The 26,742-nt window shown below is 43.1% G+C and overlaps 1 protein-coding gene across 3 annotated transcripts in view; it reads right to left on the bottom strand.

Annotated features, from left to right (window-relative positions):
- Positions 1-26,742, bottom strand: part of SLC41A2 (solute carrier family 41 member 2) — a 106,565-nt gene that overhangs the window by 42,513 nt on the left and 37,310 nt on the right. For all 3 annotated transcript variants that reach the window (XM_044987517.1, XM_044987507.1, XM_044987527.1), the window contains 4 exons: positions 22,260-22,404; positions 18,368-18,514; positions 4,068-4,215; positions 1,746-1,825 (listed from right to left, as the gene is read on the bottom strand). In XM_044987517.1, coding sequence (XP_044843452.1) covers positions 1,746-1,825; positions 4,068-4,215; positions 18,368-18,514; positions 22,260-22,404 — 520 coding nt within the window. The remainder of the gene's footprint in view (positions 1-1,745; positions 1,826-4,067; positions 4,216-18,367; positions 18,515-22,259; positions 22,405-26,742) is intronic.

Genomic DNA, 26,742 nt, shown 5'->3' with positions numbered 1-26,742 from the left:
GTTTGATTTGTACATGCAGTTGCACATACACCTCTACCTGATATAACATGGCCCGATATAATGCGGGTTCGCATATAACATGGTAAAGCTCCGACACGCTGCTCTGAGCAGCGTGTTAAGGGTGCCGGACCAGGCCGGGGCTGAGGGGGTTTAATAAGGGGCAGATGGTCTGGGGGGCAGGAGCTGTGGGAGGGCACTTTTGGGGGCTCTGCAGTCCCAGAGTGGCCCGGGGGATTAGCGGGGGTCCGGGAGCAGCCTGTTCTGCTTCCCTTGCCCCGGCCCCAGCAGTGTCACTCGGGGGAGGGGGTTTGGGGGAAGGGATCCCCCCCGCGCTCACCAGCAGCGGCGGAAGTGGAGCAGCCCGGCCCCAGCCCGCTCCACTCCGCCAGCTCCCACGGCAGGAAGCTGAGCGCCGCGGCCCCAGCCCGCTCCACTCTGCCACCTCCCAGCCGCGGTGCTCCACTTCCTGCTCCCGGTGAGTGCGGAGGGCGTCCTTTCCCCAACCTCCACGCACTCACCTGTGGCAGGAAGCAGAGCGACGCGGCCCCAGCCCGCTCCACTCTGCCACCTCCCAGCCGCGGCGCTCCACTTCCTGCCGCCGGTGAGTGCGGAGGGCGTCCTTTCCCCAACCTCCCCGCACTCACCAGCGGCAGGAAGTGGAGCGCCGCAGCTGGGAGCTAGCAGAGTGGAGCAGGCTGGGGCCGCCTTGTTCTGCTTCCTGACGCCGGTGAGTGCGGGGGGCATCCTTTCCCCAACTGCCCCGCGCTCACCGGCGGTGGGAAGCAGAGCAGCCCAGCCCCAACCAGCTCCACTCCGCCAACTCCCAGCCATGGCGCTACACTTCCCGCTGCAGGTGAGTGCAGGACCTTTCCCCAGCCGCCCCCCAGTGACACAGCTGGGGCCGGGGCAAGGAAAGCGGAGCGGGCTGGGGCCGCGTCGCTCCGCTTCCTGCTGCAGGTGAGTGCGGGAAGGCATCCTTTCCCCAACCTCCTCTACTTACCGGCAGTGGGAAGCAGAGCGCCGCGGCTGGGAGGCAGCAGAGTGGAGCGGACTGGGGCCGGGCTGCGCTGCTTCCCGCTGCTGCCGGCGAGTGCCTGTCAGGGGGCAGAGCAGTCAGGGGACAGGGGGGTTGAGTAGGGGGGTCTCTGGAGGAGGCAATCAGAGAACAAGGAACGGGGGGTGGGGGGCGCAAAGTATGTTTGATATAACGCGGTCTCCTGAGGACCGCTTTATATCGGGGTAGAGGTGTATAGGCAAGCATATGAACCAACACTCAACTTGCTCTATGATTTCTATATTTTGCCTGCATAATTACCACTTAATACTTGCACCTGCATATTTTGGAGACTGTTTTTGAAAATTTGCCCCATATGTCCAAGAGAAAACCCTTGAAGAATTACATCTTGGTATCCTATATTTAACAGTCACCATAATTTAAAAACAGTATTTGAATATGTGTTCTTTCAACTTTCCCCCTTTCTTACACAAACTTTAAATATGTACTACTAGCCTCCTGTTTTCTCTCTCTCTCTCTCTCATATGCACTTCGATGTTTCTGGTACATAAGACCAGGAGTCACTGCTACTATTTTAAATTACCCTGTTTCTGATACCAAAGTAACAAACTTAAAATTAATGTAGTAGATACCCACCCACTGCAGCTGAACTTTAGTGTAATAATCTTTTATAAAACATGTATAGAGACTCGTTGATATTTATTATAAAATAATCCTATTACAGCCTTACCATTGATTACTGGAGTATAAACAACAATCCCAACCAAATTAGGATCAGAAACAGTTGTGTCCAGAATAAGGCCACCAATGCTGAAAAATATAAAGTACAACATTTAGAACAAAGCAAACAGGTGCACCGATATTTATTTTTCAAATTCTATCAATCAGTCTTTAAGTATTCAAAATTCTTAGTAACACTTGTTCAAAAGGTGACCTGAAAATGTTCTATGCTTGGTTGCTCTCTCACTGTCCCTTCTGCCCGCCTTTTTTAGGAAAGTTTGAGCATACAGTTCCACTGCTCCTGAGGAGATTATTAGTGAAAAACACAGTTTTATCAATGCTCCTTTTAAAAACAGGTTTTGCACCTGAGAGGTTTGAAATAGGAACCTGATATTTGGAAGAGGGAGGTACTGATGTCAAAAAGGTGCCTTTCAATGTCCTTGTGAAAATCCTTTCCGATTTAGCAGATTTATAAATCATGGAGAATTACTATTTTAACATATACATTAGAATTACCAGCATTGTTTATTATTTGTATTATAGGACTGCCTAGAGGCAGCGATGGAGAGCAGCACCATACAAACATAGCATAAGACAGCCCCTGCCCAGTCCGAGTACTTGTCCCTTTATTTTCTGAACGCTCCAGTCACAGTCCACATGCTCCCAAAACAAGCTGCACCTCCTCCACTGTAAGCATTCAATACACAGATCTCTAGTTACAAACAAGATATAGACAAAAACAGATCCTCTCCTCTGACCTGAGCACTATATCCCTGGCAAATTTTAAGTTCCTGCAGAGCTGTCAAGCATTTGGCCCATAGGCCAGTCTTTCCTCCAGCCTTCAATTCCCTCTTCATAAACATCCAGCCCATAATTGCTGCTGCTCCTCCTCTCTCCCGCCATTTCTTTTTGTTCTGTTCAGCTCAGGCTTTGTCTTCACTGTTAATAAAGATGAGCTTTTTTTACCTTGAGGTAATTAACGTGTAGAACTATCCCAAGGTAAAAGTACAGTGAAGACCTGGTGCTTAAATTTTACCCATCAGCTAAACAGCCCTATACCCCTGCTAGCAGTTCACTTTGGGTAGGCTTACCCAAGATGCAATCACACCTTCAACCACAGTATAGACATACCCAAGAGCCTAAAAACACACAAACAACACCAATCTTGCTGAATGTTACCACCTCTTCACCCTTGTCCAGGGGAATCCTTCTGAGACATTGTCTTTACTTACCCTTCACTAAGCCTTGGAGACTACTGTCATGCATACCAGTGGTTCTCAACCTGTAGTCCGCAGACCCTTGAGGGTCCTCAGACTATGTCTAAGATTCCCAAAGGAGTCCACTCAAAAAATTTTAGGGGTCCACAAATGAAAACAAGTTGAGAACCACTGATGTATGCCACTAAACTGCTGACAATCCCCATGGCAAGAAGACTGCTACTGACAAAACCCACAAAATTCAGTGCTGAAAAGGAGGCATAGTTCATCTCTCAAGGTACATACTGTATGCACCTCTGTTCACAGCACAGTCACAGATCTGCAAGCCGCTCCAACTAATCCTTCTACCATTCAACATAGCTACACCTAACACAGTGAATGCAAGGGCATGCATGCAAATAACAGCTGGAATCCAAATCTGTGGAACACAACATAAACAATGGGCACAATTCCCTTAGTCCTTCCTCTACTCTACTAATTGTGGCTTCATAGATTTTAAGGCCAGAAGGGACCATTAGATTATCTAATCCATCGAATTTCAAGTTTTGAGCCTAATAACTTGTATTTGACTAAAGAAAACCTTCCAGAAAGGCATTCAATCTTGATTTAAAGATTTAGAGAGATGGAAAAATCCACTGTTTCCTTTAGTAGTTTGTTAATCATAGAATATCAGGGTTGGAAGGGACCTCAGGTGGTCATCTAGTCCAACCCCCTGCTCAAATCAGGACCAATCCCCAGACAGATTTTTGCCCCAGATCCCAAAATGGCCCCCTCAAGGATTGAACTCATAACCCTGGGTTTAGCAGGCTAATGCTCAAACCACTGTACTATCCCTCCCCCTTACTGAACATTCTCAGTGGCTACTGCCAGCTCTAGGAGGTCAGAGCTAAGGTTGCATACATTGCAGGGGTGAAGTGTACCTCAACTCTGAAAACCAGGACATACTGTACAGAGATTTAAGTTTAGCCACTCTCCACATTCTGGAAGGGCACAAGGCATCACTGGAAAATCTTAATTCTGCATTAATGAAGTTTGGCAGGAGGGTTAATAAGACAAGGACAACAGGTAGATTCAGACAGGGGAGCACAATGAAACAATTAAAAAAAATTACTTACCTGCTTATAAGCATAGCGGTTATAACAGGCTCCCACCCTGAATAGAGAACAGTTCTTGTAGCTGGATGTTTGGCAGCTATTACAATCCACATAGGAGTCAGAGCCAAGAAAAAGGCACCAACTAAAGGAGATATATAGTAATATGTCTCTAAAATAAAAAACAAACATTGATTTAGTCTTTTTGGGGTTCCTACAAATTTTCCCCCAAGGAATTTAAACTTTAACATGGAATTCTGTTCTATATATTATCCATTTTTATACTGTCCTTGTCAGGACTTCCAGTAGAGCATTAAGTGGCATGATTAATATCACATACATTCCTTCTTTCAACCTTTGCCCAGGGGACAAATCATGTGTGCAGTATAGTGTTTTGTTTTGGGAGGTGTTTTTTTTTTTTTAAAGTGTAAACACTGCACTGTGTATCTATGTTAGAGAAGATAAAGAAGACCTGGAAAACAGAACAAACTTTGTGATGCATATCTCAATTTTTTTTTAGAGAAGTAGAAATCAAGTTTTCAATTATTAATTCAACTGAAAACAAACAAAAACACAGACTTCCTCCTCTCCCAACAATAGATTGCAAAGTAAGCTCTACAGAAAAAGCAAGCCTTAACTGATTAAATCATCGTGCTTAATATAATGCATATAAATCAATCATGCTAGGTTTTAAATATCTAGGACAGTTCTGAGCAGAATACCAAAATGCCTACTTTTGTTTTTACTTTGAGTAGCTCATTTTTAAAAATACATATAACCAGCTTGCACAGTGTAATGCTTAAAAATACAACAGCAGCAATTTCATCAAAATTGCATCATAATTTATAGAAAAACAGCAGAGAACAAGGACTCCACAGTAAGGTAATATATTTATAAAGCAGAATTGCTTATACAAACTGTACTCTGTCTGCATAGAAAGAGTACAGTTTTTCTCCATAAATGAGTTTAGGACTCAGTCCTGCAGTTCTTCCCCACATGAGTTGTCCCATTGAGGCTATATTTCCTAATGCAGCGACAACATAAATAACGGTATAAGTCACTTAATAGCAAATAAATGTAAATTTCACAGTAATGCCCCAATACTATTTTGCATATGCTTAATCTTATGAAAAATATAGCACTGTTATTTAGTATTAAACAATCGGCCGTATTTTGCCCACATGTACAGAATTTGGACAAAAAATGTATCCCTAACAAGTTTTGAATGAATGTTTGAATTTTTAATGTAACTGCATGTAAAACATTGCAAAATAGAAGATTATCAGTTTATAGGTATGACTTCACCCAAGCACCATAAGTTATCAGTGTGATATCAAATCCCTGAACAGCAAGATTCTTATTGCAGAGCCTTTCAATTCAAGCAAATGCTACTTTGGTGGCATTTAGAAAAAAAGCTGTTCTGAAAGAGTTTAAAAAATGATGCTGCCACAGTAGTGTTTCAGGATGTGAGACAAAAAGCGCCAAGTGCAAGCCTCAGAGTTGACCTGGACCCTGAGACTCGCTGCTATGGTGGGGTTTTTTTGTTTGTTTGTTTTTTGTAGTTTATACATCCCTAAGCATTCAGGCCATAACATAGGATCAAAGAAAAGCTTTGTGGAGCAAATACCAACATAGCAGCACAGATAATAAGTAATTGCAAAGGTGGAAAAAAACAGTTGTCACAAAAGGGTTAGGGACAAAAAAACTAAAGAAAGTTTGATATTAGATCATCTCAAAACAACAGCCAACAAAAACCCCATAATGATTCATCAATATCAAATAATGAAGATCATCAGACATAGTGAAAAAATTAAACATTATGCAAGAAATATCCCAGAGCAGAGACATTTTTAAATAAATATGTTCTCAAGTTATATATGCCAGACAGGCTGTAATTTTGCCAGCCTTTGGAGTTTGTGTGTCAATTGCTGTCTATTTGTCAGTTTCATGGATGAGTCTGCAGAAGTCAAATGATAACTCATTTACTGAATCAATATTTTAAAACTATTAAAATTGTGCTTGAATAGTTCTATTGTTTCTCAATAGACTTTATTATCAAAAGTTCTTTGGGAGATCTGTTCTGTAGCAAGGCCGTCACCTCACTCCAGTTTGGAAGGGGTTAAAAACAGCCTGGGGAAAGGGCTGCACCAGGGAGCCAATCAATCAGGAGTGGGCTTGAGGAAGACAATCAGGGCCTGTCTGGGCCAGCATAAGAAGGGCTCCTGGGGAGAAGGAAGTGAGTCTTGCTCCAGCAGTGGAGCAAGAAGGACTTAGCTGCCTGGTAGAGACAGGGGTACCTTGGACAGAGCAGTACTGGGAAAGGGCAGGCTGAGCTGGGGAGCTCTGGCCTGGTGACCTCCCAGGCTGAGGCCTTGCAGCAAAGGCTTGTGGAGGTACTAGGGCTGCAGGGAGGCAGCCAGGCCAAGAAAAGGCAGCAGGTCCAACCCCCTTGTCAGTGATGAGTGGCCATTTCAGACTGCAGTTTGCCCCGGAGAGAAGGGGCTAGATGACGACTGGCAGTAGCCACTGAGGCAAGGTGGGTATAGGGTAGTTGGGGTTCTCCTGGGGGGGAGACCCAGAGTGTGGGGGCACTGCTATGGGGCAACACCCCAATATAAGGGGCACCAGGGTCCAAGACAAACACGGGGCCAGAGGTGTTGGAGACAACAGAGCAGGTAAGCGAGGGCAAGAAACTGGCCAGAGGACGGCACTCCTGAGCTGGATGAGCTAATTGCTGGACTGACCAGCAGGAGGTGTCATGCCAGTGAGCCGGCTCTTTGCTACATGCTTCAAATCAGGGGTCCGCAATGCAGTGCCCGTGGGTGCCATGGCACCTTCCAGGGCATCCATGTGCGCCCGCCTACTGGCCGCCGGAAAAGCAGCCGCCAAAATGCTGCGCCAACATCAAGAAGCACTACCGCCGAAATGCCGCTGAAATTTGGCAGCATTTCGGCGGCGACGCCTCTTGATGATGCTGCTTCACGGTGGCATTTCAGCGGCGAAGCCTCTTGACGTTGCCGCTTCACAAATTTCGGCAGCATTTTGGCGGCGACGCCTCTTGACGTTGCTGCTACACGGCAGCATTTTGGTGGCTGCTTGTCTGACAGCCATGGTCCTCAGCGGCTAGTCGTCTGGGCACCCACCCCGCGGAAAAGGTTGGGGACCACTGCTCCAAATACTTAATTTTGTGAAACTGTAAGCGAACAATTACCACTACAAAATAAAAAGGAAAGATAATGAATCACAAATCACACAGTATTGGGTCCCCCCCTTTTTTTTTTAAAACCACTGTAGCTTAGTTTTAATAATACTTCATAAAGAGAAATGTACTATTGCATAGATTCTTCAACTTTTTCATCATGTGGATCACACCGTAAAATACATTTTTTCGCGAATCACCTCCTCATCTGTATGTCACATTAAGATCCTCTCCCCCCACTTGCAATCACATAAAATTCCTGTGACTACTACTGAAATTGCTTACATGGAATCAATCAATCAATCATTGTAACCCAATAGACCAATATATGAACCTGTTGGAACGTGTTCACTAGGAAAAGAAGAGACATATTTAAGCAGTTCTCAAGGGAAAGTGGATAAAGAAATTTTGTTTGTTTGTAGTTACCTCCCCAGTTCCCCACTCAGTAAAGTATCTGGTATAGATCCTTTCTTTTGAAAAGTGCAGAGGTAAAGAGAGGTTCCTAGCAGGTGAAATAACCCTTAAAATGAACTAGGACAATTACATAAAGAATGGTAAATGAGAATGATCAAATGTTTTCTTTTCAAATAAAATATTAATACTTCAGAATAGTAAATTAGAATTACATACAAATATCTAACACTACCACAGCGCTATCCTATGAGGACAACACAAAGAAAACTCTAGAGTTAGAGTCTGAGCTATTGTAGAAAATGATTCATGAACTACAGTTCAAACAAATATAGATTCCCTCTGCAATACAAGAAGACAGTAATATTTCAAAAATGCTGTGTAAATAGCCAGCTGCAGGGGCTGCCTCACAAATCTCAAGCCGCCAAACTAACCCACAGCTGTCGATCAATGCTTTCACAGGTTGAACTGAGTAAATTTTGAAGTTAACAACAACTGTATGGAACAGATACACAGCTATACAAATCAACACAGGCTGTCATATAAAGTTTATATCCAATTAATCAAAAAGCATTATGAAACTTCAGAAGGGCGCTCAAAACTGGCCTAACTTTGCTCCCACTGAAGTCAACAGTGAGTCTTCAAAGGAAATAGAATTAGGCCAGTGCTTTTTAAATCCTACCCTTACTCCCCACCTTTTAATATTCACACACACTTCAATTCCTTGAAGAGTGGGGGAAAATATGAAGCATGTTATTTGCCTGCTCCCTACAAATAGCCGGGCATAAACAGAACTGTGTAGATAAACTAATTACTAGGATTCCATCTACGGAAGGAACTTCCAATGAGAAGACAATACAATCAGTTCCTAAGAAAATTAAGTCTACCATAGGATACAGTCAGAGCCTAAAACTTTTAACTTCTGCTTCACAGCTGCATTAGTTCATTAGCCTCTCTTTAGGGCAGGGGTCACAACTAAACATCAGGAGGCCATGACCACCTTAGCAATATAGGAAGGGCGAATGATAAGGCAGTCTCAGCTTCATAGTAGTAGTCTAGTCTAGAGTTTGAAAACTGACTACAACTCACCTACGTGGGCTTAAAGGCAAAGACCATCTAAAAATTAAAGCAAGTGGCTGCCCACTACCAATATTCTAAATTCCACTGGCTACCTGTCTATTTAATAAGAAGTCCAAATACACAAGGCATTTAATAGGCTAGATAAGGTATCTCAGAGACTGTCATGATGGATTATGAATAAATGTCTGTGATGCTCTAACAATGACAGTGCAGCCACTCAGGTCCAGATTCAGACTTTTGGAAATAGAGAGCAGAATATTCTGAGCTTTGAGAGACTCTAGCTATGAAACCTTTTACTAGAAGAGTTCAGACAGAGTCTGACCTTGTTCAGGACTGAATTCAAGACCCACTTTTTCTATGAGGCCCTTTTATAGTAGTGCCATCTTCCTTGCATGGCCAATCCAAAATGGGGAAGGGAAAAGAAGAAAAAAGTACCACCACCGGAGAGAAAGAAGAAAAAGAAACACACGGTAACTAAAGAAAATAGTTGTCTCGTACTTAGATTACATGGTGAAATGAGTCTTAGCTAAAGAAAGGTGTACAAGGATCCCAAAGAAGTTTCATATGAACCCTCATTTATTCTATGCATCCATTCGTCCATCCATCCACCTCATGAAAACTGTGATCACAATCAGACTTCCAGTACAAGAAACATACACTTCACATTTATCCAGAGTGCAGCACATCTGCAGTATTTATTGAATAATAAATCTAATGCCACTCAAAAAAATGCAACCTTTACTGGACAAATATAATTGGAGATACTATACTTCTCAGTACAGTTAAAAATCGTCATAGGATAATAGGGGCCAATATAATTTGTTTTTTTAATATAGATTTGAGAAGGTTAAGAGACATTATTGAATTTTCTATCTTTAATAAAAGAAAAGCCAGTGTTTTTGAAGTTCACAATAGCACCAGGACATGTACGTGTATTTTTTTTTTGAATTAAAGTTCTGAGAGGAAAATCCTTATTTTCTGAAGATTATAAACTGAGTTTCCAAATCCTGAAAAATGAACTTATCAAAGCTTCAACAACACAGATACACTTTTCACTTAAATAAATTAGGTGTTAGAATTTCAAACTATTTGCATACTAAAATTTTAGTCAAAGAGTACAGACTGTATTCTCAATTATGATCCTATAGAGCCCTCTAGTGTTCCAAAAGGCAGTGCTACTACTCGTGAAATAACTTGATCGAGGCAGCTAATCTAACCTGTTGGTAGTCAGTAGAAGTGAAGTAGCACATCTTCTTTATCAGAATACAGAGCTTCAGCACTATTTAACTACCTTTAACTGATCATATGAACAATTAAAATATTAGTTAATGTGTTTTATAACACCACTCATTTCTCTAGCATAGACAAAGCCATAGCAGGCTTAGGTGTTCTAAGCATTTAAGGTGGCAGGGTACTGAAAGCTAGCCCAAAGGTGATTAAATGCTTTAACAAGCATAAGTGTCTGATGAGAAATTTTAATATGTGATAATTATCTCACTTAAAGTCCTTGTATATCAGTCTAGACACACGGGCATATTTTCCCTTAGTTAGCTGAAGACACAACTTTTTTATTATATAAAATCCAATATAAGAGGATTTATATTGAAATGCATTGTCTTGATGGGTCCATCTCTGAAAAACTCATATGAAACCTTGAAAGCATGTAGATTTTTCACTTTATTAATTCTCAGAAAACAAAAACACAAAAACCCCCACCCTTATTATGATGTTTCCATGAAGCATTACAAGTAAAAAAAGACTTCCCCTAACTCTAAATTTGTTCTGCATTGTATCGTCATTCTCATCATGCTTCACAATAGCATTGTGTGAGCAAAACATGGTGGCACTTGCTCCAGCACCGTGACAAAGACAACATATGTTTAGTCCCTCCTTTCACAGAGCAGGATGATCAATCAAAAGTGGGACCACTCCTTTCCACAGAAAGGTATGCAATCACCACTAGTTCTTTCTCTCCTCATAGGGCTTGGCTACACTTGAGAGTTGCAGCGCTGGGAGTTACAGCGCTGGTCGTACAGCTGTGTAGGGAAAGCGCTGGTGTGTGGCCACACTCACAGCTACCAGTGCTGCAGTATGGCCACATTTGCAGCATTTACAGTGCTGTTGGGAGTGATGCATTATGGGCAGCTATCCCAGCGTTCAAGTGGCAGCAACGTGCTTTTCAAAAGAGGGGGGGTGGGGTATAGTGTGACAGGGAGCGGGGGAGAGAGAGAGAGAGAGAGAGTGGATTTTTGGAGCCGACACTAGCTCCCTGCCTTGCAAAATCAGAAAATTTTCCCGACCCCTTAGTCTTAACTGCAAACAGCCTGCAGACCAGATAAGCAGCACGGACTCCCTTTCTCCCCCTCCCCCGTTTCTCTCGTCAAGCAAACACTCAACCCCTGTGAATGAGGCAGGCAGGGGTTTCTCTCATTTGATTGTTCACAGTCAGTTACAGATTGATCACAGCAAACAGGAGCTGTGTTTGTTTTTTAGATAAGCAGCTCCGGGAGCCCCGGAGCCCTGAGTTCACAACAAAACAAAGAGAGGCTGCATAACAAAACAAAGAGAGTAATTTAGTTAAAAGCATTCTGGGATATCTCCTAATACTCTGGAGGCCAATAACAGCGCTGGTGTGTGGCCACACCTGACGAGCAGCGCTGCATCACCAGCGCTGAACTCGTTATTCCCCAAGCAGTCCAGGTGTTCAGCCAGCGCTGCAGCCAGGGAGTTGCAGCGCTGGATGTGCCTTGCAGGTGTGGACAGTTACTAAGTTGCAGCGCTGGAAAGCCTCCACCAGCGCTGCAACTCTCAAGTGTAGCCAAGCCCATAGTCTCTTCCTCCTAAGATAATTCTCCCTATGCTGATGGAGGCCAGGAATTTAAGCCTCACTTCAGTAAATTTCTGCAGTCAGCCTAATAGGTTGTAGGGTAGGACAGTATATTCAGACGAAGACGGAGAAGTGAATTCACCCTGCTTTATTACTACCTTGATGAGTATGAGGTTCTTTACAATGGGCCAAGTTACCACTCCTACTTCTTCTTGCTCAGATGTTGAGAAGATTTCCTAAAAGGCAGGAGGCTAGTAGTGGACAAATAAATCAGAGGAAATGAAGAACACCAAGATATTCCTGACTCTCAATTCCATGAAAGTAGAGAACTTAAGCTTTTCAGGAAAGCTCTACCAAAAGAAACATCTGAAAGCCTGAAACTATAAGAAGCTAGATGTTACTATTCTTGGGAAATTCAGCTCTAGCAATCCTTCCAAGGGCTTTATAGTATATTCTCATATGAGACAAAGTAACAGTGTGAGGGATGTACCAGACAGGAATTCCTCAGCAACAAATTAAAACCCTATAAAAGGAGAACACAAAGACAATAAAAAAGAACCCAAGGGTAGATGCAGTCATCTCAGAAGTAGCCAGCCTGATTATAAGTTCCATGAAAAGGGCAGTATTTCTGAAGCAGCCCTAAGGAAAGAAAGATGGAAATGACTGAAATGCCATTTGAGTATTCTAGAGCATCCTTTCAAGCATTTACGTACATAGCTTGCTCCTCAATGTCAGTAAGCAAGTGATTTGGATGGCTGCAGAAGCAGAGAAAGAACAGTTAAAATTGGCCAAGATTCTTCTTTTTTAGAGTACTGCTATATTCTTGGCCATATATGACAATCAGAAGAACTTCATAAGCCACCATTGTGTACATTTCAGCTAGAATCTAAGACTAAGCTATCAGCATGCTCCTGTAAAAAGGAATCTGCAGTCTGGTGAACATCATGACACTGAGCCTTCTTCAGTTCGAGTTGACTCTATTCCTCTCACTCAAACAGGCAGTCCAGGTCCTAGAACAGGGGTCAGCAATCTTCACCACGCAGCCCATCAGGGTCATCTGCTGGTGGGCCGCGAGACATTTTGTTTACGTTGACTGTCCACAGACACGGCTCCCCGCAGCTCTCAGTGGCTGTGGGAAGCAGCGCGGGCCACAGGGACCTGCTGGCTGCTGCTTCCTGTAGCTCCCATTGGCCGGGAACAGCGAACCATGGCCACTGGGAGCTGCGGGGAGCCATGCCTGCAGATGGTCAACATAAACAAAATGTCTCGCGGCCCACCAGCGGATTACCCTGATGGGCAGTGTGCCAAAGGCTGACGACCCCTGTCCTAGAAGCCACAATAATAGTTTCAAGAGCTACACAAACATAAAAACTCTAGTTCTGCCATAAAAGTAGAAAAATAGGCAAAAAAATGACCAGTCCACAACCAAACCGAGTTGGGAGAGATGGATGTGCGATTCACATGTTCATAGCCTACCAATCTCAACTCCTAGATGACTGAGGGGGAAAAAAAGGTCACCCGGAAGCTAGACAAAATGCAACTCTGGCCAACAACCTGACAGTGTTAAAACACTGCCATTTGAGGTTAGTAGTCAGTAGGACTCATTGTAGGCCTCATTTATGTAGCGAGTCTAATCTCATGGTAGTTTTCCACTTTTCATCTTTTAAGACTGAATTAGAAAGTCAGTGTTATGGTTGAGCAGTCCTTGCTGCCATGCACAGGGCTATTTTAAAATCAACAAGTTTAGGTTCAGAAAAGAATTTTCGATCCTTGGAAGACAGACAAAACGCAGACAACAAGGGAAGAGTAGCACCATTCTATGGAGCAGCTAGCAACAATCACATTATTTACTGTTGAGCAGTAGTGGTTCCCAAAGGAAAAAGCAGTAAAAAGTTAAGGCCAGTTTGATGATGTCCACAAGCTGGCTCATGTTTATAATTTAAAAGCCCAATATTTTGTTGCAATTTGGGGAAAAGCAAGAGTCCGTTGTTATTTCAATGGATTAATTTTTTTCAGTTTATGTTATTTTTAGCTTTATTTTATCTAGATATTTTGATTTGCATGTATACATATATAGCCTTGACTCTAGGCACTTTAACAATGACTAAAACCACAAACCATTCAAAAAAACAGAAGCAGACCTCTCTACACAAAGACCTTGTCTACACTGGCAAGTTTCTATGCAGTAAATCAGCTTTCTGCATTGTAACTCCCAAGGTGGATACATTGCCAAGCCACTTAGTGCGCAGGAACTGCACAGTTGCAGTGCTGTTAAAAAAAACAAAACAAAAAAAACCCACCCTCACAAGAGGCATACAGCTTTCTGCGCCAGGGCTACAGTACCGCGGTGCCAGTGTAGACACCCTGGTCGATTGCAGCGCTGCGATTGGCCTCCGGAAGGTGTCTCACAATGCCTGTTTTTGCCTCTCTGGTCATCAGTTTGAACTCTACTACCCTGCCCTCAGGTGACCAACTGTCATCCCCACCCCACAAATTCCTTTGGAATTTTGAAAGTCCCCTTCCTGTTTGCTCAGTGATGCGTGCAGTGGTCTCAGCGCATCTTTCCAGGTGGCCAGGCCTGTTCCACACACCAGGTGATCCCCTGCTTGGAGCAATGCCGAGCTGCTGGACCTCGTCAGCATTTGGGGAGAGGAGGCTGTCCAGTCCCAGCTGTGCTCCAGCCACAGGAATTTTGATACTATGGACAGATTTCACGATGAATGACAGAAAGGGGCCGTGACTGGGACACACAGCAGTGCAGGGTTAAAGTGAAGGAGCTGCAGAATGCCTACCACAAGGCATGGGAGGCAAACCACTGCTCCAGTGCTCCGCCCACAAGCTGCCGATTCTACAAAGAGCTGGATGCGATACTCGGTGGCAACCCCACTTCCAATGCAAAGGCCACTGTGGATACTTGGGTGGCTTGCGTGCCACTTGAGAGTGGACTGAGCCAGGAGGAGGAAATCTTGGACAAGGATGTGGAGGGGAAGGGGGGCCCAGAAGCAGAGGACAACTTGGAGGTCAGAGATGCATGCAGCCAGGAGCTCTTTTCTACCCCAGAGGCAGGGCCGGCTTACGGTTTTTGCTGCTGCAAGCAAAACAAACAAAAAACCCCTCAGAGAGCGCAACACCCGAAGCCAAAATAACCCCAAAAAACCTGGAATGCTGCCCCTGGAATTCTGCCGCCCCAGGAATTCTGCCGTCTGGAGGCTGAATAGCCAGAGACCAGGGCTATTAGAGGGGTACAGAGTGGGGCCATAAGGCTCAGGGATGCCTTGAGACAGCAATTTGAAGCTGAAAGCCACGAACATTTGTTCCTATGCTCAGGAGTGCAGTGCTTGTAATGCTAGGAAGTGATTGGGATTGGTGCAGACGATGCACTATGAAAGTTTAAGAAAATTGCCTGTTGCTTTGCAGGGCTCTGTTTGCTTTCAGTTAATGGACTAAAGATTGCTTTCAAATCAAAACAACTCTTTTATTAAAAAACAACAACCGGAGGAGAGAGACAAACAAAAAAACCACATCAGCACTGAGGGAAGGGAAGGTCCCAGGAGGAAGGGGGTCCCAGGATGGTTAAGGATTTGTGTATGTCCAGGGATCATATCCAGCCTTCTCCTTTGGAGTACATTGCAGCAGGTACCATACTTCAGAAGGGCTAAACTGCAAGGGATGGATGCTGAGTGCAGCGGGTACTGGGAGTCCACACGGCTGGACTGTCATGGGGCAGGAGTGGAATGCCGCGGGTACAGACTGGAGCCAGGAGGTTGATAAGAGTGTGTTGGCAGTGTCTGGGGGGGCGCATGGGAAAGAGTTTTGCGACAGCGGCTGCAAGGGCGGGGCGGGCACAGAGCTGCTCAGTCTGCAGTGCTAGTATTGTCTGGAGTGTGTCCGCTTGGTGCTCCAAAACCTTTAAGAGCCGCTCCGTGGCTTCATTCTGGCGCACCGCATTCTCCTTTCAGTCCCTCTTCTCACTGTCCCACCACTCCTTCAATTCCTATTCAATTTTTCCGCCGTGGAGTGCCTCATAACCTCACGCAGAAAGTCCTCCTTAGTTCTTTGTGGCCACTTTCTAATTCTGCACAGCGTTCAGCTGGTGATAACAAAGAGGGAGTCTAGGCTCCCAGGTCAACTCTGTGAAGCCAAAATGGAAGATTTTACAGAAGCAGTGTTGTTTGCAACACACAGAACACTGATCCAGTGATTTAAAACACAGCCACTATTCACATACCTGTCACTAACTGGCTGAGCCACAAAACCCCCAAAATGGTAAGTAGCTGTAGGGATAGGGGGAAATCGGTGTTCCCTGACCCTACTGTACACTGGGCACGTGGCTTTTGGGGAGAGCCAGCACTGTAGTGGGGGCCTGATAATCATCCCTGTGCCCACATTTTCCACAGGCTCTGTTCATTATGAAAGATATCTCACTGCTGAGGGTAAGCAGAGAATCAAAGGAGGGTCTTCTCCAAGACAGCAGCTTCCACCCTGGCCCTTATACGGCTCACCTGTGTGCATCAATGGTGGTCCCCCCCACTGTGACAGCAGAGTGGTGCGGGAACGTTACCCTTAATGGGGCAAGAAACAAAGCAGCTCTGCCAAAGAACCTGCAGTAGTGGATTGCCCAGTATCTCCATGAGAGTTTCCTGGAGAGCTCTCAGGCAGATTCCCGTAAAGTGAGGAAGTCAATCAACAGCCTGTTCCGGCGCTCAGACTAGGCATGTGGTGGTACATGCATCATACAGACACAAGCCTGCTTTCTGCAACCCTCCTGCCCCCAACAACTTGCTTCAGCGATTTCCAAAATCAAATCCACTTACCAAGAGCCTCCTCTCCTGTTTGCCCTTCGCCAAGATCCAACAGGTGTGATTGGCTAGCCTCCTCCGGGCAGCGTCGGCTCTAGGCACCAGCAAACCAAGCATGACCCAGAATTCAGCAGTCCAGCCCTGAGTGAAGCTTTCACCCTTCCCTTCACAAATATGATGGAGCGTACAGCACGCGGCTATAAGCATAGGAATATTGTCATTGTCCAGGTCCAGTTTCCCATATACACAGTGACTGCAGGCTTTTAAACAGCCAAAAGCACACTCAACAGTCATTCTGCACTTGCTCAGCCTGTTTTTGAACCGCTCCTTGCTGCTGTCAAGGTGCCCCGTGTATGGCTTCATAATCCATGGCATTAAGGGGTAAGCAGGGTCTCCCAAGATCACAATGGGCATTTTGACTTCCCCTACGGTGATCTTCTCGTCTGGGAAGAAAGTCCCTGCTTGCAGCTTCCTGAACAGGCCAGTGTTCCAAAAGATGTGTGTATCATGCACCTTTCTGGACCAGCCTGTGTTAATGTCTGTGAAACTCCCACGCTGATCCACAAGTGCCTGGAGAACCATAGAGAAATACCCCTTCCGATCAATGTACTTGGTGGCTAGGTGATCTGGTCCCATCTATTGCCCCTCCACAGTTAGGGAAGCCCATTTGTGCAAAGCCATCCACAATGTCACACATGTTGCCTACAGTCACGGTCTTTCGGAGCAGGATGTGATTAATGGTCCTGCACACTTCTGTCAACATGAGTCCAACAGTCGACTTTCCCACTCTGAACTGGTTAGCGACCGATCTGTAGCAGTCTGGAGTAGCCAGTTTCCACAGTGCTATCGCCATGCGCTTCTCCAACAGCAGAGCAGCTCTCGTTCTTGTGTCCTTGCGCTGCAGAGCTGGGGCAAACTCATCACATAGTTCCATGAATACCTCATCTGAAAGTTCTGCAGCCACTGCTTGTCATCCCAGATGTGCATCACGATGTGATCCCAATACTCAGTGCTTGTTTCCTGAGCCCAAAAGCGGCATTCCACTGTGGTCAGCACCTCTGTGAATGCCACAGGCAATCTCGTGTCATAACTACTACGCGTGGCGAGATCAATGTCGCACTTCTTTTGCCTTTGTAGTTTAAGGAATAACTCCACTGCCACTTGTGATGTGTTAGTCAGAGCGAGCAGCATATTGGTCAACAGTTCAGGATCCATTCCTGCAGACCAAAAAAGGCAGAGTGCGCCGTACACAAACCATTGAAAGATGGTGCCAAATAAGGATAGAAGCAAAGGGATTGCTGAGATGCAAAGCAATGCATCACAGAGCATTGGGACAGGACCCAGGATGCCCCGTGACCCCCTCCATCTTCCCACAACTCTTAGCGGCAGAAGCGGAAGAAATGCTCTGTGGGATAGCTGCCCAGAGTGCACCACTCCGAATACTGCTGCAAGTGCCGCAAATGTGAACATGCTATTGTGCAGGCAGCTGACAGTGTGAACACATAACAGCAGTTTCCCTTCAGCACTCTCTGAGCAGCGCTGTAACTGCCAGCGCTGTAACTCTGCCAGTGTAGACATACACAAAAACAGCTAGTCAACAAAGAAACAACTACCAGAGCAAGTGTGACAAGTCAAACAATGGTCTGGAGAGGGCTAAGATTTGATTTGAAGGTGGACATTCAGAAACTCTAACAAAGCCAGATTCTCTCTCACAGGAAGAGGAGCTAGTTCAGGAGTTCCAGTGACAAGTACATCTGCTGACTGATTGGGACACTTTTAGACTGGTTAGTACAGTAACACATACTGGGAAGGGGGAAAATAGGGACTTCAACTGATTGCAGCTAGTGCTTGAGATCCTGTTTATCTTAAAAAGAATAAATAGCTGTCGCCTAATGTTTCAACCAAAGAGCTATCATTTGGTGTCAAATAGAATGTGTATCTATTTAAATGTTTAACAACAACAAAAGAAGAGCCTCTCAACAGCACATGTAGTTAGGAACATACTTACCAAGGCAATTATAAAGACCCTGACTTATCCAAGCTAGTATAGCAAGAGTGATAAGGTCTCCAAAACTCGCTGCAATAGGTGTGGCAACATTGTCAGGATTTATGCCAGTCTTCTTTGATCCAACAATAACTCCAACCATTATTATCCCTAGATCGAAGGTAAGAAGAAAACATGTCAATCTTTATTTATATTGTAATCCCACAGGAAATCTATGGAAAAACTGGAAATCAAAACCAGAGCTCCTGACAAATACAAGCTTGTGCCTTTGTCCTAAGATCATGCTTCCTCCCACTTGACTCAACAAAATTTATTTTATTTCTTTTTTTTTTTCAAACAGGGTTAATTAGGTATAGCGCAGGGGTCAGCAACCTTAGACACGCGGCCAATCAGGATAATCGCACAACATTTTGTTTACATTGATTGTGCGCAGGCACGGCTCCCTGCAGCTCCCAGTGGCCGCGGTTCGCTGTTCCCGGCCAAAGGGAGCTGTGGGAAGTGGTTGCCAGCATGTCCCTGCAGCCTGCAGCACTTCCCGCAGCTCCCATTGCCTGGGAACGGCAAAACGCGGCCACTGGGAGCTGCAGGGGCCGTGTACTGAAGGTTGCCAACCCCTGGTCTAGCTGAATGAACAGTCAGATTTCATCACTCAATAAATATGCATTAGCTATTATCAGAGGCACACATTTTTTCAGGATGTCCCACCAGAAACTTGGCCACAAGTCACTAAACTGTGTAATTTTTTTTAAAAAATTAAACTATTAGATGTACAGTCAATCAAAACATTTTACACCGAGGTCAATAGTTAGTATGCTTTCTAAAAACAGCAACACTGAAATTATTTTTAAGAGTAATTTCCCTATAGTATTCAAATGGCTGTCAAGAATGTTATTCACAGTGTTACATTAGCAATATTATTTGGTACTGAAGAGAATTTTCCCTCTCATCCTCCAGTAGACCTAAGAGAGAAGAGAAGCTCTGAAGAGAATTCAAATGTGTTTATTCTATTATTTTTAACATTATTTACATATTTTTAAATTAATTTCTTCTCCACCTTCACCTTATTTGTATATACTATTTATTGTAGATTAGGAGTTTACTCTCAGCCCTGTTTAAGAGACAGTGCCTAACTGTGTCACGAGAAATTGTGACTGAGTCACAGCACTTCCTGAGCTCCTGAAGGATTTGGAAATTTAGGAGGGAATATATGTCATCCCACTATCTGACATAGCAAACTTCCCACTCATGTTCAGCCAGTACACAGGTGGGGGCATGCACAGCCATAAGTCTGTTCCCCATCCCTACTCCTGATCCCACCGTGCTTTCCATGATTGGTCTCCATGACTGTGTATTCACTAGAAAAAGAAGTGTGTTCTTAACCTGAGGCAAAATCCTAGTGAAGACAAGGCAGTGTGCACATTTTCACATGAGTAAACAAGTCAAGTTAAAGACTATGAAGCCTAGTACATGAAAGTTACAAACTGCCTTGTCTTCACCAGGAATTTGCCTCAAGTTAAGAGTATGCTTTCTTTTCCTAGTGTAGACAAGGACAATGAGTCAGCCCTGCACAGCCTCACAGGGCATAAGGCCCTCTCCAACACCCTCTTACTCCCCTATGTGGCCACATAGGCAAAGTCTTATTTCATATGGCTTAAAACCAGCAGTGTTAAATGTCTAAGTCTAGGTTGGCAATCCAAATGATTGCTTCAGGTGAAGCTGAGTGGATGGCAGAGATACCTCCAAAATATGATCTTATGGGACATTGTTCAACAAGATGTTCTATAGTTTGAAGTCTATTTCCACAGCAGGGTGGATTTAATTTAAATTAAATTGATTTAAATCATGATTTAAATCACTAGTCAGGAAGACTCAATTTAATCATACATAAAAGTGCATTCTTGTTGGTTGTTATAACCTTAACACATATTCTTCACAACTCAGAGATAGATGTAGATTTCATTTTTAGAAGGTACACACTATACATTTTAAAGTGATTTATTTTGAAAACTTTTCAGATTAGTTTTGCAGCTATATCAGAAAATGAATGATGGTTTGGTTATTCCATTTACCAAAGGTAATTGAAGCAGATATTTATGAAGTCATTGGGAGGTGAACTATCTCCAATTCAACAGGTTAATCATTAATATTTGGAGAATTTTCTTGCCATGCTGTATTAGGAGGAGAACAATCACCAGACAGACATTTAAATTGTTTTATTTAACTAAAACAACAACATTATGTATTCTGGATTTTTTTCTTCAACAGCAAACATAATATTTTAACAAAACAAGCATATGAATTTTTGAATTTAAACAGTCAAGTTTTTTAAAATCAGGTTTGTTTTTGTTAAAATTGTTTTTAACTAAAATAGTTAAATGAAATATTAAAAAACCCCTAAAATTGTCTATGTCAGCCAGTCAACCTGAGAATCTTAAAATATTGGCTTCTGCAGCTAACTCAATCATTTTCATCTTCATTTTCCTGTTTGTTCATAATCTGGAAAAGAAAAACAAGCTTTCCTGCTTTTTCAGGTCCCAAACGATTTCTCAGTTTGGAATGAATTCGTCCAAAAGGAAGAAAATAGTCTTTCTACACCAGCAGAAGAAGCTACTTCTGTTAAAAGTGAGTTTATGACTTCAACAGTCTCTGAATCCAAGTGCTTAAGTGACTTCCACCAGTTCACTGGTGTGACTTTCTTTAAAACATCATCAGCACACATATATTTATTGAATGGTTCACCCTTACCTCTGAAGGTTATTATAGTTGACATTATGGAGTGGACTGTTTTGAGCACTATATCAAGAACTAGCCTAATCTGATGACAGTCCATTGCTGGATGTCCATGTCATAGCCAACTCCTCTTCTTCAACAGTTAAGGTTTGACCCTAGTACCGAGTATTGAGAATAACTGCAAGAAAGTGAGCTGAAGATAGTGACTGTCCCATTCATTTTTAATGCTTGTAATTTAACTCTGTCACTGCATATTTCTCGTTTTAAGATCTCACTCAGTTCCTTCCAAATTTCAGCAGCATCAGCAATTAAACAGCTATTTCCCTGCATTTTGTTCAAGGCTACAGAAATAGGCTTTAGGGTACTCAGCGTGTGTTTGACATTTCTCTTAAGCCCAATGTTGAGAACTTTGGCTGTGACAGTGCCATCTATTTTTTCATGATTTTGTTCACAAACTATCATCAGATTAGGCCAGTTCTTGATATAGTGCTCAAAAGACTACTGAGTTCCATCGCACATCTTGTGGGAGAGTTAGCTTGGTTCCTCCCACTTTTTTCAGAGCAGCTGCTGCAAAGTGGTTGTTACCGAAGTATTTTGCAATTTCAACAACATTAGTCTTTATTTCTGGAACACTGAAGTCTTTGGCTAGGAAGTGCATCAAATGAGCACTGCAAGCGTATGTTATTAGCTTGGGACTCTCTTCACTCTCTTCTAGATAATTTCTTCTAACCTTGGATACATTTGCAGCATTGTCTGTGATTGAATATGACGTAAGGTTTTATTTAAAACTCCTTCAAATAATATGACAATCTATGGGCAAGTATAATAAAGCAGTGGGCCAGAATTGTGGTCATAATTTAAAACCAGTTTAACAATAATAAACAGAGGAAGCAAATTTCAACACAGCTGTTTCCCCACGAATTAAACATCTTGGAAAAGAGATATTCAGGAAAATCTATGCCTAGGTTCTTTTTGTGATCCAATTTCATTACTGTGATTTTAGTTTTTAGCATGAAAAGTGCAAAGGGCATCCAACTGCCATCTGTCTGCTTCAGACAGATTGTACTCTACTGGGATTTATATCTTAAGTAACATTGTGACACAGATGCACATTTCGTATTTACTGTAAAACAGTCACTGTAGAACATTACAAATATATTTTTACCCTGTAGAAGAGATGCTATGAAGGCAGTTGCTACACTGCTAGAACACAATAGGATTGAATGATCAAGGCGATATTTGCCCTCTGGAATCCAGCCCAGTGTGACTGCTGCCACTGCTGCTAGAAAACCAACTACTGTTGCCTGGACCTAGGAGAGTAAAACCATAGTTCATTAATATCAGAAAACGTCACCAACTTAAAATAATTGTTAGACATAAACCAATTGCCACCATTCCCTGTCTCTCATGTCTCACGTTTGAGAGGCAGAGGAAGTACGCTCAGCCACTATGGAAAGGGAGAATTTGTACAGCTCAATTGTGATCTCCCTGGATGATTAAGAAGCAGAATTTATGGAGTCTGAAGGAAGAACTGTTCACTCTTCTTATAAGAAAGGCTTTAACAACGCATCAAATATGGTGAAAGTAATAACTAGGCCTGTCAAGCAATTAAAAGAATAACATTTATTTAAATATTTTTAGATTTTTTTTTACATTTTCAAATACACCTCTATCTCGATATAACGCTGTCCTTGGGAGCCAAAAGATCTTACCATGTTATAGGTGAAACCGCATCATATCGAACTTGATTTGATCCGCCTGAGTGCGCAGCCTCGCCCGCCCGGAGCGCTGCTTTACCGTGTTATATCCGAATTCGTGTTATATCGGGTGGCGTTATAACGGGGTAGAGGTGTCTTATTGATTTCAATTACGATACAGAATACAAAAAGTGTACAGTACTCACTTTATATTATTTTTATTACAAATATTTGCACTGTAAAAAAGAAAATAGTATTTTTCAATTCACGTAATAAAAGTACTGTAGTGCAATCTCTTTATCATGAAAGTTGAACTTACAAATGTAGAATTATGTACAAAAAAACTGCATTCAAAAATAAAACAATGTAAAATTTTAGAGCCTACAAGTCCACTCAGTCCTACTTCTTGTTCAGCCAGTCACTCAGACAAACAAGTTTGTTTACATTTTCAGGAGATAATGCTGCCCACTTCTTGTTCACAGTATCACCTGAAAGTGAGAACAGGCATTCATATGGAACATTCATATGTTCCTTTATACTTCAACCACCATTCCAAAGGACACGCATCCATGCTGATAACGGGTTCTGGTCGATAACCATCCACAGCAGTGCAGATCGAAGCAAGTTCATTCTCATAATCTGAGTCAGATTCCACCAGCAGAAGGTTGATTTTCTTTTTCGGTGGTTTGGGTGCTGTAGTTTCCACATCGGAGTGTTGCTCTTTTAAGACGTTTGAAAGCATGCTCTACACCTAGTCCCTCTCAGATTTTGGAAGGCACTTCAGATTCTTAAACCATGGGCTGAGTGACGTAGCTATCTTTAAAAATCTCACATTGGTAACTTCTTTGTCTTTTGTGAAATCTGCAGTTAAAAAGGTTCTTAAAATGAACAACATGGGCTGGGTCATCATCCAAGACTGCTATAACATGAAATATATGGCAGAATGTGGGCTAGGAGACATACAATTCTCCCTCAAAGAGTTCAGTCACAAATTTAATTAATGCATTATTTTTTTAATGAGCATCACCAGAAGGAAGCATGTCGTCTGGAACGGTGGCCAAAGCATGAAGGGGCATACGAATGTTTAGCATAACTGGCATGAAAATACTTTGCAATGCCAGATACAAAAGTGCCATGCGAATGCCTCTTCTCACTTTCAGGTGACATTGTAAATAAGAAATAGGAAGCATTATCTCCCATAAATGTAAACAGACTTGTTTGTCTGAACAATTGGCTGAACAAGAAGTAGGACTGAGTGGACTTGTAGGTGCTAAAGTGTTGCATCGCAGAGGAGCAGGGACAGAGTCTGACAACCCATGTGATCATAAGCAGAGAGTACTTTATTCATTTCCAGCATGCTCTTTATACTCTTAAAGCAGGCAAGCAAGCAGTTGCTAATTGGTTAACAAATTTAACACACCCGCAGCTGTAACTTCATAGAACTAGCCAAGGCCAACTTCTCAAAACAAAGCTCAAAGCCTAATTAACCCATCCTAAAAACCTAAACATCTTAGCTTCCCACACTACCAACTGCCAAGCTAGCAAAATATTCTCAACACCTCCCCCCTCCACCCAAAATCAAAAAGGAGGGGGAAAAAAAAGGAATAAAAACATAAGCAAAACATTTCCAACTTATTACAGCATAACACCACAATCTATCACAAGCCAAAATTAAAACTTTATAAAGCCAACCTATATAACCATGCAATTCTTAACATAACCCCAACAACACCAAACAAAAACAAAGCACAACAAATAAATGGTGTAAATTCTACAGGATTCCCCCCTACTCAATAGCACACCAACTTGTGGCAAACTTCTATTACCAAAACATCCCTCAGATGTCAGGCGATCAAACTGACACTGAGGGAGGGGGGGTCCTAGAAAAAACACAACATAAACCACATAAAACACAATAAACAATCCTGGCCAGAAAAAAACAAACAAACAAACACCACAAAACAAAACAAAAAACACATAACATAAATTTAACTCTGTAAATAAATGCATGGTACATAAAATGCTATGCAGCTAACACCAATTTTCTTAATATCTAAAAAACAAAACAAAACTACCCCTACTGGGCAATCAATCATTACATACAATATACAAATACCCTTAGTACCATCAGGCAAAAAAGGAAAATTACATCATCAATTAAATCATTTACAGTAATACAATTGCATCCTAACTTACTTCTAAATTCAACTGCTATTCCCTCCAGCAACCACAGAGTTAACTTTGTACTCTGCCTAACATTACTCGCTAGTAATTAATTACCTTTTCTATCAACTACACCCTCAAGGTTATCAACCAGTATTCCAAGCTTGTTGTCTGTTGCCCGCCGCCTGGGCCCGATCCTTTTTTCTTCAAGTTCTCTATCTATTGCGTGCCTGCCTGGGCCCGATCCAAAGCACTTTACATAAAGGTATTTTGGGTCACATAAATTCAAAGCCATTCTCCCAAATTTCCTAGATTTATGCCTACAACTCCCCGCTTTAAGAATACTCAAACAAACCTTTAGGCCGAGTTTTCCCAAACTTTAAAAACAAAAAACAAATAGGCTCTAAAAAACAGGGTTTTGGGGAGGGGTAATATCATTTACAATCCAATTAGGGAGGGCAATACATGCTAAAAAAAAATTCCACAACACAGGGCGCAGCCTGCAAAATAAACCCCAAAATCCAATCAATACCACAGTTTTTAGCAGGAGTCCCAAATTTTTTCCTGCCAGTGTGCAATTCTTTGCTTCTTTACCAGGGTCAGTTCTCAATGTCTTTTTAGTCAGAAATTTCTAGACATTGGCAATATCAATAATGTAAGTGTTTTTTCTCCTGTTCCACCACCATCGTGGTTCAAGTTCTACGGGGGAAATTATCAGGACATCATCCTATACATTCAGGCAAAGCAAAAATTATCTCAATCAATTAAATCATTCAGGGAGGATCAAACAAAAAGAATCCTGGCATAGCAAACAAGCAACTTTCCTCCAGGGGCCCAGGTTGTGTACATCGTGTGGCTCTTTCAGACATTCCATCCACCACTGCAGCAGACATCTCTGATACTAACACAGTTGCAATTTCTTCAGTCCTACTGTTTGCAGCCTCAAATCCCGAATGAGCAGTGGTAATATCTTGGACTAGTTCAGGAAATAGTTTTCCAGGCACTGCTTCTAAAGGCTTTAAAGTTTCAGCTGAGGTTTCCATAGATGTTACAGTTTCTGCAATGATTTGTTCTTCAATTGCTGCAGCTGTAACAGGCACAAATGTTTTTTGAGCCCCAGAGCTTTCAATACTAAAAATGGGTGAGCCAGTATCTGCCAGCTGCACAGCTAAATTCTCTTGCTCCTCTTCGTCTCCCTTTCCACACACAGGCAGTTCTTGAGGACACATGTCGCTCTGTAGAGGGGCCCCATTTACAACTGCCCCTGGGCATTCTGATACTAGGTTAGATGGCGCATCTCCTACATCATTCTGCATGGGGGCCTCAGCTGCAACCGCTTCAGTGTGCTCTGATTCCAAGGTAAACACAGTATCTGCTACCTCTGTCGTCCCAGGTGCCTCAGTTACCCCACTCTGCATTGCATCCCCAATAAAAGCTTCCTGAGTGATTTGCCGCCCATCGGATCCCTGAAGCCGAGCAGTTCGGGTGGGCTTGCACAAAGTAATGTCCATAGCAAAGGCAGTTTGGGGAGGGCCAGTGGATCCAAACCCTCGAGACCCGCGGTCAATCGGGGTCGGTCGGGGCACACATCCCTTGAAAGGTATTAACTGAGCAAGACGTGTACCAGCAGTTATAGTCACAGGGGGACAAAGGGCGCGTACCATTATCCCAATATTCCCCGTATAGTCGGCATCAATAAGGCCAGGCAAAACAAAAATACCTTGTTTCGATATTGACGAACGGCCAATCAAAAGGGCACTCAGTCCAAATCCTAATGGACCATCGGTG

The sequence above is a fragment of the Mauremys mutica genome, chromosome 1, assembly GCF_020497125.1.
Source record: "Mauremys mutica isolate MM-2020 ecotype Southern chromosome 1, ASM2049712v1, whole genome shotgun sequence".
In the NCBI taxonomy this organism is placed as follows: domain Eukaryota; kingdom Metazoa; phylum Chordata; order Testudines; family Geoemydidae; genus Mauremys; species Mauremys mutica.
Note: the sequence above shows the minus strand (reverse complement) of the source record. Positions and strands in the feature narration are given on the sequence as shown.